Consider the following 12,185-nt stretch of genomic DNA (forward strand, 5'->3'; position numbering starts at 1 on the left):
CCCTCCCTCCCCCTCTCATGTGTATGGGTGTTTTGACTGCATGTGTGTGTCTACACCACTAACATGCCTGCCTGATGTTTGAGGTCAGAAGAAGGCATCAGATCCTTCCAGAAATGGAGTTACAAATGGCCGTGAGCCACCATGTGGGTGCTGGGACTTGACTCTGGATCCTCCAGAAGAGCAGCCAGTGCTCTTCCTAACCCCCTGAGCCATGTCTACAGCCCCATCTTTGTCTCTTACATCTTCTTCCTTCCATACTTTCTGCCCTCCCTCCTCCTTCCACTCTTTGTTGACTGCTTGGGCACCAGGGCTTTTCTAGATCCCATGGAAACAGAAGTCAACTAGGTAGATGAAATTTATAGTTAGCGGGATACAAGATAACCAAACCAAAACAAGTGCTTCATTGGCAGAGCATGCATCAAAGAACGAGTGTTCTCAGTTGGAAGGGGTCAGTGAATAAGGTGATGTGACTAGCTCAGGAATAAAGCCACTATGACCAGGAACCATATGCAGCTATTACCCAGGAAAGGGAAGGGTCCCGGTAAGCACAATGGGGAGTGACCTGGACCTGCTCAGGAAAGGCCAAGCGAAGGCCTGTGTGCACCCAACAGAGTGAGTTAGGGGAGTCAGAGATCAGGAGGTTAGAATAAGGAACAATTTCTTGGGTTCTTTTGTTCTTTGGTTTATGTTTTTCTTGGAAGAGTGTCAGGGGCATGACCACCCCAGGTGCAGAATAGGCAGAGAAAGCAGCCGGGTGAGGAAAAAGCATTTCTGAGAGAAAGAAGGAATATCGGTTGCAGTCGGGGAAACTAGGAACACTTGTGGGGCAAGGGCCGCAGATGCTCAGGCAGGGTCAAGCGAGGTGTGACTGAGGGTGGGCCCAGGATCTGCTGAAGAGCCAGCAGGGTAAAGAGCGTGATGAGGTTAGAGGGCCCGGGGTTTAGTAGTATAGTTAGGAGCACTGCTAGACTTCTCCCAGAGGGGAACCCTGGTCAGGTGTGAGCTCTCTAAGCCTCTCAAATATAGACAGGACTAGGGAGGGGGCAGGCAGCACTGGCCGACTGAGTCCTCTCTTCTTAGACAATGCAGAAGAGCCAAGAAGCTGAGTCCAGCACCTTGATCTCTCTGAGCCTCCTGTTGGGGGAGGACCCAGAACACCTGTCCCAGCAACTGCGGGCTACCAGTCTACCGGACAGGGAGCCACTTGGCTCTCCCGGCCTCTCCAAAGTGGGCTCAGAGTACCTGCCCTTCTGCACATATGAGCAGCCCCTGGCTGTGGAGGAGCTGGCCCAGCTGGCTGAAGCCCGCCCAGGGCACGAAGCTGGCTGGAGCAGCCGAGGGAGTCTGTTCCTCGAGGACTCAGCGCCACCCAGTGGCTTCTTCCCGTACTACCGTTCCCAGGAAGAGCACCTCACCAGTGCCACCACCACCCCTCAAGGCTGCAGCTGGTGTCTGGGCTCCAGAGACCCCTTTCCGGAAAGTGAGACACAAGATGGCTGCCACAAAGTCACAGCCAGAGATGGATGCCTTGTGAGTTTGAAGAGGCCACAGGAGGGCCGGCAACACCAAGACTCTGAAATGTTCCAGATACCTACCTCTCCTTGCCCACTGAGACCTTGGCCAGGTCTCTGATGACTCAGTAGCTAGAGGCACAGAGACTAGGAGGGGCCGTCCAATTGTACACCAGCCCCCAACCCCCCCCCCTTGCAGGAAAGTGACTCTGTAGATGAAAAATGACCCACAAGAATTCAAGGAAAGCCCTGAAGCCAGAGCCGAGGCCCTAGAAACACCTGGTTACTTCTTGGAATTGGTTAGACAAATTTCACACCCAGACACTGGATGGGAGCCATTTCATTTAATCCTAGTGACCATGAGACAGGGCTGGTGAGACACATATCCTTCTAAATCAAAGGAACATGGCTTAGGTTGGCCTAGGTCACCCAGCTAGCAGATGCCAAGCCTGGGTTCTGACCTAGATCTGTGCCCTCTAATCTGTGAACAACCATACCGCTAGGCGTGGGGTCTAGGGACTGCAGAGATAAGTACTGCATTCAAAGGCCAGGATCAGACTTTCCCATAGTGGCCTCTGGATGAGGAAGCAACATTACCAAGGGCTCCCCACTTGACAGAACTTGGCCTAGGTCCTGTCCCCTTCCTTGATCACCCCTGTAGAGTTGTAGGCCAGATTCCATCTTGCATCTGGGCCTGAATCTAGCTTACATCCTATTTCTCCTCACCCAGTCTCTCTTGGCAGGGCCAGACCTGATCTCTGGGTTTCCACCCTCACCAGTCTGCTGCTGCTGCTGCTGCTTGCAAGGGCTCATGAGTGATGAGAACCAGGTTGCCCTTCTCGCCGGGCACCATGTTCATGGGGCCTCAGGATTTGTACCATACTACAGGAGCCCTGAAGAGAGGCTACGCGCCAGCCCTGTGGTTTCCTCCTCTGTGCTGGGGAGTTCATGGGAGTGACCCCCAACCTGGTGCTGCCAGCCTGGGAAGGCGCAGGAGTGAAGGCAGTGGGGACTCATACTCCAGCGCCTCCTGGTCATTGAGGGACAAGGGGAACTGGAACAGAGGCTCCCCACAGCTCAGGCCACCTGCCCTGGGACCACAGCTGGCCTAGTGAGTGCCTAGCCCTCAGACCTTCATTGTTCCTCCTTCCTGGGGGTGGAGAGAGAGAGACCACCAATGGGGGGGGGGGGNGGATCCTCCTTTCCCCACACAGGCCCGCAGAAAGAACCATCTCTCCCCTTCCCTCCACACCTTCATCAGTGCCTGGTGATGATGCAGTCTTCTACCCTGGTATCTCCCTCCTCATGTCTGGGCTTGCCTTTCTCATTAAGAAGCAGAAGGGAGAGGCCTGTGCCACATTCAGCCACCCAGTGCCACACCCATAAATTCACCACCCTACACCATCTACCCCACCTTGTTGTTCTAGGTTGAGAAATCTGCCTCATGAGGCTGTGGGGGGGTGGGGTGGCAGGGTAATCACAAAAGTGGCTGCAGGGGGATTCCTACCGTGTCCCCATATGGATCTCATTGTTGCTTCTGTAGCTTGCTTGTAAGCCTGGGCACAGGGAGCCAGGGCTTCCTGGACAACCTGAAGGTACACAGTATACACTGGCTTTGTAGATCAAGTGTCACCATGAGGCTGGAGTGCCTTGCCACCTGGAGTGTGGTGCTTCAGAACCAGGCTCCCACCTCCCTTCTACTGAGCAGTCATTAGGAGCCAGGAGCCTGCCTTGCCAGGCTTTTAGAGATAATCTCATTCTAAGACTAAGAAACAGGCTCAGAGGGGTGTGCAGACAGGCTCCTGATTCTGAACACTGGCCTTAGCAGAGGCCCATGATTGGGGCTACAGGAATGGTGGGATTGACGGGCCAGGAGGAGCTGAGCTGGAGCCCGACTGCACAGCCAGGAGATCCAGCAAGGCTCTGGGTGACCCATTTACTCTCCACCTGCCCCTTCCCACCCTGTGTGCACCTGAGCCCCTTCTGAGTCTGGTTCTCCCAATTCTTCTCCCTGGACCCATTTTTTTAGTTAGGAAAACGGAGGTGCATTTTGTAAGGAAAAAAAAAATCCATGTTGGTTAAGGATTTTATTTGTTTCTCATTGCGAGTGGTTGTAAGCCACCATGTGGTTGCTGGAATTTGAACTCATGACCTCTGGAGGAGCAGTCAGTGCTCTTAACCACTGAGCCATCTTCACCAGTCCTAGGATTTTATTCTTTACCCCCATCCTCCCCCACCCCATTTGTTATGGGATCAGAAGACATTTTGGAGTTCTTGAAATTTGTTGTTCTTCAACATGGGACATTTGCCTGTATGGTGATTATACTGACTCTGGGGCAGAAATCAGTGGGTAGTGGGTGTGCTCCGAAGCCTAGAGTGATCTCAGACTTGACTCTGAGGACATTGGATCCTGTAGGACTGGTGGCACAGGCCTTTACTCTCAGCTATTTAGAAGGCCAGCCAGAAAAAGCAGGTCATTGTTACGTTGTTATTCTTTGTTTGTTTTTGTTTTTCGAGACAGGGTTTTTCTGTGTAGCCCTGGCTGTCCTGGACCTCACTTTGTAGACCAGGCTGGCCTCGAACTCAGAAATCCACCTGCCTCTGCCTCCCGGGTGCTGGGATTAAAGATGTGCACCTTTTTCTTTACAACTTAGCTAGACTCTAGCTCAAAGTTAAAAAGAGAGAAAGAAAGAAAGAAAGAAAGAAAGAAAGAAAGAAAGGAAGGAAGAAAGAAAGAAAGGGAAGAAAGAAAGAAAAAGAAAGAAAGAAAGAAAGAAAGAAAGAAAAGAAAGAAAGAAAGGAAAGAAAAGAAAAGAAAAGAAAGAAAGAAAGAAAGGTAAAATGTCTGGGGGTGTAGGAGAAACTCTAGGATCAAGTTCTGGGCCTTGTTAGTAGGTCTGTAAATGGATACAGAAGTACCAGACACATCCAAGTCTTGTGGCAAGTGGGCAGACCCAGGCATTGATCCAAAACAATGTGAGTTCTCCGTGTCTTGCCCTGTGACCCCAGGCTTCCCTCAGAGGATAGTTGGAGATTATTGGCTGACACATATGTGTGCTCTGGGGTGAGGGTCGACTGAGGTGGTAGATCTACCAGGTCTCCTGAACGCAAACACTTCAGAGGAGCCTGTATTCTTGTGTGGGTGATGTAATTGTCCACTCACAGCAGCAACCATCCTCCCTGAAGACTGCCACTGACCTATAGATGCCACCGACCTGCAAATGCCACCTTCCACGTGATCATCTCAGCTCCTGGCTCTGCCACCCAAGGTCCTCTGGAGTCAGGGCTCCAGCCCATCAGCATCCTGCCCCACCAGGGAGCAAAGGACTGCTGACCACCACCACCACCCCCACCACCCCCACTCCCACCACCGCTCTCAGGCCACTGCGCAGGCGTACCGTGACTCCGCGCCATCTTCCCACTCGCTACGGCCTCTCCCCACAACTTGCCCATCTGCCCTTAGATTTCCTTTCTGCACACTGCTAACCTCTGCTCTTCGGATTGCCATGGGTGAGCCTGCAGCTATGTCTCCAGCACATGGAGGACAACCATGTGACTCAGCTACCTCCCGTTTATGCCCCTACATACTTCTCTTGGCTTCCCAGTGAGGTTTCTAGCAGCGGTGGCCCTTGTCAGCCTTTTACACAGGTACCCTTCATTTTCAGATCTCCCAGCCTGTTCCCATTTGTGTCCATCAACTGAGGAGAAAGTCGGAGAGGAGTCAGGTAGTCCTCGGCCCTCAGAACCTCGTACATAAGACAGCACAGGAGTTCCAGCACCGTGCACTGGCATTTTGGGTGTGATGTAGTTGGCATGCTAATCCTGTTTTATCGATGATAAAGAAGCTGAGTCAGAGAAACCCAGACATTTATGCAGAGGGGTGGGGATTGTGGGCCTTCGGGAAAGTCACTTCCCTTCTTGAGTCCTGGCCTGAAGGATCATTTGGGGCTTGGAGTGGAGCCGCCCACGAGTCTCACAATCATCACCACTGAGTGACATTAGCGAATTTGACCTCCCGTCTGAAAGCCTGGTGTAGCCTGGCAGAGCTGACTGCCCACCCGCAAGATGGGAGCCTGGTTACTTATAAGCTGCAAGTGATCCTGAAGTAAGGGTTTTTTTGTTTTTGTTTTTTGTTTTTCCTCCAGTCTACAACTCCCAAGAAGACTCTCAGTGGCTCCTCTGGCACCCTCAGAGAGCCCTCCCTGGCCCCCGCAGCCTCGCTGGCATCCTCAGACTTCTCGCTGGACCTTTTTAATGCAGAGCCCAGCTCCTTACCAGCCCGTGGCAGGAAACCCCTCCATTCCGGCAACCTCGCCATCCTGGAGGCCCCGAGGGCTGTGCAGCAGCGCCCCCTCCTGGCGCATCTTGTCAGGACAGCTGGCTTCCATGAGGTCTACAGTTTGATTCTTCAGACACTGCCTAAGAAGGCACCACACCTACCTTATAAAGAGCGACACCACCAGCCACCAGCTGCAGCAGCCTCTCAACCCTGGTGCAGCGACCTGGCAGCTGAGTCCTCAAACGGCCAATGCACCCTCACTCCCCAGCCACATGCTATCACGCAGCTCCCGAAGTCTCACCGAGTGGACGACAGGCTGAAAATCATCTGAGCATTCTCTGGGCAGACCCCAGGGAGCTGTCTTTGAGGAAGGAACCCTGTTCCCAATGACAAGCTGACAAGCTCACACAGCAAACCTGAAGTCAGTGTGGCCTTTTTCTCCCTCCAGTTACCTCTCACAGCCTGCACAAGAACAACACAGGCCCAAAGCACATGTGGGGCCTGTCACAGGCATCAGTCAAATGTCTTTCTGTTGGTGGGGGAAGGGGTCTAGTGATCAGCACAAAAGCCTGGAGGCTGAAAAGAAGCCAGGATTCTGTGGGACTCTGGGAAAGGTGCCTGGGGACCTCCTTAGCTCTGCCATGATTAGGACTCCCTCTGACATAAAGTGGCTGGCCCTTTAGTCATTGTCCCATGGCCTCCCTGTTTAGGGCACCTCTGAGTGTTGACTGGATATCAGGCCTCTGCAGGCCCAGGGGACAAGGTAGACTACAAGCCAGAGTGGTCAGGCAGCCACGTGGGTATTTTCGGGACAGATAAGGCAGAATGTCTTGGTGTGTACTTGAGCAATGGACATCCTGGCAGGGGAAGGTGGCGGGCAAGCAGGATTGCAAAGGAGTTAGGCACCCCTGGTCAGCCAGAGAGCAGGGTAGGGACGGGGAGGGGTTGGGGGAGGGCATCTCTACAAGGAACTGGTACATACAGTCCCACACGGGGCAGGAATGTGGGGTGTGAAGGCCACACTGCCTGGCTGGACTCCAGCTGAACAAACTAGGTGGTAGGAGGAAGGAGCCGAAAAGCCACTGGACTCTGTCTGACCTGCACAGGCCTTAATAGGGAATTAGCGAGTACAGTCAAGGCCACAGAATCCCCAGAGGGCACTGGACAGAGGTGGCCAGAGCAGAGGCCACGCTTCAGCAGCCTGCTGTAGCAGCCATTGGAGATGGCGCCCAGGACCATGTCAGAGAGAACAAAGAGCCTAGGTATACCATGTTCAGGCAGTGATGGCACAGCCAGAGACTGGACTGTAGGAGGACAGTGGACATTGGAGCCATTGAGAAGGGAAAACACCAGGAATTCCTGGCTGGTGGGATGAGGCCCGGGGGGGGGGGGGAGGAGGGAGGGAGGGAGGGAGGGAGGGAGAGAGAGAGAGAGAGAGAGAGAGAGAGAGAGAGAGAGAGGTTTGTAGCCAGACTTGCAAGCCATCTTAGTGGAGGTGAAGTTTCCCAAGCTGAGGGGAAGAAGTATTGGGGGCGGGGGTTGGCAGAGGGAGGAGTTAGAGATGTGCTTGAAGCATCAGTCTCTTAGGTGGAGGTACAGAAGAGCAGAGGTTCTGTGCTCAGAAGTGAAATGTGGGGTCAAGTGAGGTAGAGGATTGTCAGTGGAGAGATGAGAGGGTAAATTCAGGAAGGTTCCTGGAGGTCTCCAAGGAAGCCCATATCTACATACAGATAGGAGACAAAACCACAGGTCCTCACCACAGTGGGTCAGCAACTGGTTCAGGTGTAGATGGTGCACACAGGAAGGGACTCAGTCCTTGGGTAAGAAAAGAGTTGAAAAGCTGGAACCCTCAGCTGAGTAGATTCAAGGCACAAACAGGAGATGCCAGGCTGCAGAGAGAGCTCCCCAGTAGCTTCCATGTTGCACCCCAGACAAACTCTCTTCCTTGGCTGCCTTCTCAGAAGCAAAGACTGGCTTTTGTTACCCTTGAAGGAGCCAGTGAGAAACTAGAAATGGGCCCCATTATTCAAGGATTCTAGTACCACCCCCTGACAAGCCCCTACCACACAGGCAGCACCGCTGGGGTTCCCTGTGTGGAAGAACTGAGGGAGAAATGGAATGGAATTTTGCTCTGGCAACCCAGGGAGCCTCTCCAAGTCTCTGTCTCCGAACCTTTCTCTGAGAAGTTAACTCTGAGCCCTGGTTGCTGGTGTCCCAGCCAAGAGGACAGCTTAGATTCAGACCGCAGCACTGCTCCCCCTAGAGGCAAATCCAGGAAAGACAACAGCTTTGTTCCCTGTCCTGGAACAGTGTTCTGCTTGGTCCCATTGCCCACTAGGGCCTGCTCCACGCTGCCACATGATGTAGGGTTCTCTCAGTCCTTCTTGTGATGTGTTTCAAGGACAGGCTCATGCATGCAATCAGAACACTGGCAATCAAAACAGCAGTACCCTGGGCCAGGGAGGCTGTCTTATCTGCCAGCAATGCTGCCTGCCAACTCAAGACTACCCTAACGACACTGACACAGGACTGAGGAGCTGGCCATCTGCCTGGAAGTACTAGGTGGTCCCACAAGAGTGGCTTTGGGATCTGGCTGGCTTCACATTGGATGTACTCCAACAGTAAACTCCCCAAAGATTCCAGGTCCCAATCATGGGCACAGCGGAGTACAGCATGGAGCCTAGTGCTGGTGATGACTGTGTGGCTGAGTGGGTCACTATGTGCATATGAAGGGAGCTCAGCTCTGGGCTGTGGCTTTTCCCTCCTCCGTAGGACATTGCAAGACTACCCTTGCCAACCTGTGCTTCATGCTTTATCCTGCACTCAGAGGGGTGGCTTTGGCTCTAGAATTTAAAAATGAACTCTGTACATATCCCATGGAGGAAGGAGACAGGGCTACAGGAGGATGCTGAGCCTCACTCCTCAGCAGACCCTATAGCAGGACTCAGTGGTCAGAGTCTTGCCTTGAGAGGAGTCTGGCCAGTTGCTCCTATACATTGACCCAAAAGTGCCATCCTAGGACAAGAGCAGGCCAAGCAGAGGCACTTCCTATAGGCAGTACCATCACTCCTGTTACCCTTAGGGCTGTGGCTGGGACCCCGAGCTGCATCTCTGCTGGGAGGTAGCTGGACACCCCTGAACACAGGGTCACCCACAGACACGGGAAGGCAGGACATTCCTAATGGAACCTAAAGGTGCCTCATGTGGCCAGCCTGGATGCCCCTGGACTGCAGCTGGGGGCTTTGCTGGGAGTGTGGTCTGCTTACAGAGGGAATCTAAGGCAGAGAGGACCATCTTTTGGCTGCAGCAGTGTGGGTTGAGCCAGAATCTGGTGGGGGATCTCCTGCCACTGAATACTCCAGCTATGCCTGAAAGAGACTTTGCACCACTAGGTTCTCTGAGCACAGGGCTCTGAGAGGGCGTGGCTAGAGGAAGGGCCACAGTTGACAGGAATTACCTTACCAGGTCAGCACAGAGCCATACTAACCCCCACCAAGTCATCTCAGGAGGGGGGGATGGAGCAGCAGTGGCTCAATGTGTGTATGTGCATGCATGTGTATGTATGTGTGCTTGTGTATATGTATGTATATGCATGCCTGCACACGTGTGTGTATATGTGTATGTATATGCATGTGCATGTATGTGTTTGCATGCATATATGTGTGTGCACACATGTATGTGCTTGTGTGTATATATTTATATGTGTGCATGCACACGTGTGTGAGTTGTGTACAGGTATATCTATGTATGTGTGTGCATGTGAGTGTATATGTGTGCACGCATGTATGTGCATGTGAAAGAGAGTGTGTGTGTGTGTGTATGTGTGGAGAACCTTAAGTCTCCTACTCTGTCTCCCACTAAACTGTCAAGTGCTCCTCCTGTCTATGAGGACCCCCCCCCAATTCTGAAGTTCCAGGCACCCAACCATGTCAGGCATTTGTATGGGTTCTGGGACCCCAAACTCAGGTCCTCATGCGTGCACAGCAGGTGATCTTTCCACTAACCCATCTATCTCCCCAAACTGTTGTGGATAGCCCTGGGGATAATTATATTTGATATTAATTCTGGTCTCCTGTGAGTAGATGCAAACAAGGAATGAGTCAGCTAGCACTCAGGTGATTTCCTGTAAACCTGCTTCCCACCTTAATTTGTAAAATAAAGGAGGGCTGCTGATTGGGCAGATAAAAGGGAAGGTGGAGTGGAAGGTGAGGAGAGAGGAGGAGGAGAAAATGAAAGGCGAAATTCAGAAGCACATGGCCTGGAGAAACCGCAAGTTTTAAGGGGTCTCATAGATGTATGTGGAAGATGGTAGTGGAGTGGTAGATCTGCCCAATCTAGGCGCACAGCATGTATTCATATTAACTGAGTCATGTTTTCATTGCCCGGGCATATTTGGGAGGAGATTTACTGCAACACCAAACCGTCCGTCCGTTAGTAAGTGCAGGACTGTTTGCTTTAACACAGGTGAGTCTTCCAGGTGAGTTCTATTGCAGGCAACGTTTGGTGGTTGTAAAGCGTACCTCTTTATGTCTTTTGATGAACTTTGCAAACAAACAGGGCCCTGCTCGTCTGGCTGGCGCTTCCACCTGAAGACTCACTCGGAAGCTGTATTGTTGGGGAAAGAGTAGTGGCAAGAAGAACCAAAGGAATTCCCCTAAGAGACTGGGGCCCTGCCTCCTGGATCACACCTTGTCGAAGTGCTGTGCCTTTAAGGTCCTTTGGGGGCGGGTTGTCAACCACCCGCCCTCATTCGCTGACAGCCCGAGCGCGGGTGGCTGGAACTCGGAGTTTAGAGAAGAACTTGCAGAGTGACCGAGTCGCGCCTCTGCTGTGCTCCTGATCCCGTGGGGCCATGCCCGACACACACTGAGCGTGTGTAGCGCCGGCTGCGGGAGGGCGAGGCGCACGCCGCCGTGTCGGTCATGGGCAGCTTCCAGCTGGAAGACTTTGTGGCAGGCTGGATCGGAGGTGAGTTTGCTTGCGAAAGACCACCCCCACCCCCGCATCACAGGGCAAACTGCCCGGCGGCGCCGCCGAGCTAGCTGTTCGCACCCAGTGTGCTCAGTTAGTGCGCTTTGCATTGCCAATCCTGGAGTGAGCGACGCCTGTAGCACCCGGTGTCCCTAGCCCAGTCCGCTTGGCTGGTCCTGAGGTCCCTCCTAATTTGTGAAGCCAAGCTCTTTAAGAGTCACATCGATTTTCTCGAGCTTCTGATTTGCCTCAACGTAGGCTCCAACGTAACTCGGGTCTCATAATAATTAAACCGCTGGTCAGGGCAGATAACCAATGGAGTCACCCGAATATGCGCACACCCTTCAGTGACCCGGGGGGCGTACCCGAGTTGGTGACATCTCCAAGTTACTAGCGCTTGGGTTAGCGCTTGGTTTGGCAGCTGAAATCCCGGTCTCAGGTTGACCAAGAACTTGGACTACAAGATCAGGTTGTCTTAAGGGCGTTGATCCTGAAGGGAGAGGAGCCCGCAGGGTAGGAAGTCGAGCGCTGTGTTGTAGTGGCTCTACACTACAGCTGAGAAGAATCCCTCTGGTCTGGCCGCCTTCAGCGCCCCCATCTTTAGCTCATCTGAACTTTTTGGTACCCCACCCCAACCCCTCAGCTGTTGCTAGGTTCACCACCAAGCCGGAATAGTTAACAAAAATAAAGTTTCTGAATAAAGTACAGCTGGAGCTTGTTGTGTCCTGAGGTCTCTGTCAAGTCAGAGGCTGAGAGCCTGAATCTCCGCCTTAGGCTCCCTGCAAAGCCGGTCTCATAGCCAGTCACCTGCAACCCATGGACATGATGCTTAGCAGGTTCCAGGTAGGCTGAAGTACCTGTGCTGTGTCTTCCAAGGTTTGTATTCTCCATTAAAAAATGCCTCCAGCTCAAGTGTATGATTTGATGATTTTTAGTAACTCCACCAAGAGGTAAAACACCCCTCTAAGCTGCAGAGTATTTTTATGCATGCCTCATCTTCCCTGTGAGTCACAGTTGTGCCCCTACCTTTCAGAACAGCCACAGTCCTCTACATTTGCTTTTCTTGGCTATTGTGTATTGAATCCTGCATCCTGTGCCCTTTGCTCTGCTTATACATATTTCTCTCATTACATAGCAACCCCAATGAAGTAGGTGCCTTTACAGCCTTATTCAGCAGATAGGAAATGGAAATATAGAAGAAATTGGTGACTTTCCTAAGGTGAACATCTGCAGGCACTAGGACTCTAATCCAGGCAACAGGGCACCAAGGGTTTGCCTAGGGCCTTGAAAGTCCTTGAACCCCCAAACTTGCCTATAGCAGTTGTCTTTCTTAATAACACTGTGCAACAAAATTTCACTACAATATCCTCCACATTTGTTTGAAGCTCAGCAGGCTTTCCAAGCTTCAGAAACTACTGCCTTAG

General features: G+C 52.5%; 2 protein-coding genes across 6 annotated transcripts in view; both read left to right on the top strand.

The window, feature by feature from the left end:
• Positions 1–6,216, top strand: part of LOC110308338 — a 7,710-nt gene extending 1,494 nt beyond the window's left edge. For all 3 annotated transcript variants that reach the window (XM_021180804.1, XM_021180805.1, XM_021180806.1), the window contains exons 2-4: positions 1,081–1,530; positions 2,242–2,622; positions 5,657–6,216. In XM_021180804.1, coding sequence (XP_021036463.1) covers positions 1,084–1,530; positions 2,242–2,469 — 675 coding nt within the window. In that variant the 5' untranslated portion in view covers positions 1,081–1,083 and the 3' untranslated portion in view covers positions 2,470–2,622; positions 5,657–6,216. The remainder of the gene's footprint in view (positions 1–1,080; positions 1,531–2,241; positions 2,623–5,656) is intronic.
• A 4,330-nt stretch (positions 6,217–10,546) lies between these two features.
• Slc25a48 (solute carrier family 25 member 48) overlaps positions 10,547–12,185 on the top strand; it is a 36,781-nt gene continuing 35,142 nt past the window's right edge. For 2 of the 3 annotated variants that reach the window (XM_021180338.2, XM_021180339.2), the window contains exon 1: positions 10,547–10,758. In XM_021180338.2, coding sequence (XP_021035997.1) covers positions 10,713–10,758 — 46 coding nt within the window. In that variant the 5' untranslated portion in view covers positions 10,547–10,712. Of the gene's footprint in view, positions 10,759–11,535; positions 11,638–12,185 lie in introns of all 3 variants that reach the window. The other variant, XM_029468606.1, reaches the window with a different exon arrangement.

Source organism: Mus caroli, chromosome 13, assembly GCF_900094665.2.
Source record: "Mus caroli chromosome 13, CAROLI_EIJ_v1.1, whole genome shotgun sequence".
In the NCBI taxonomy this organism is placed as follows: domain Eukaryota; kingdom Metazoa; phylum Chordata; class Mammalia; order Rodentia; family Muridae; genus Mus; species Mus caroli.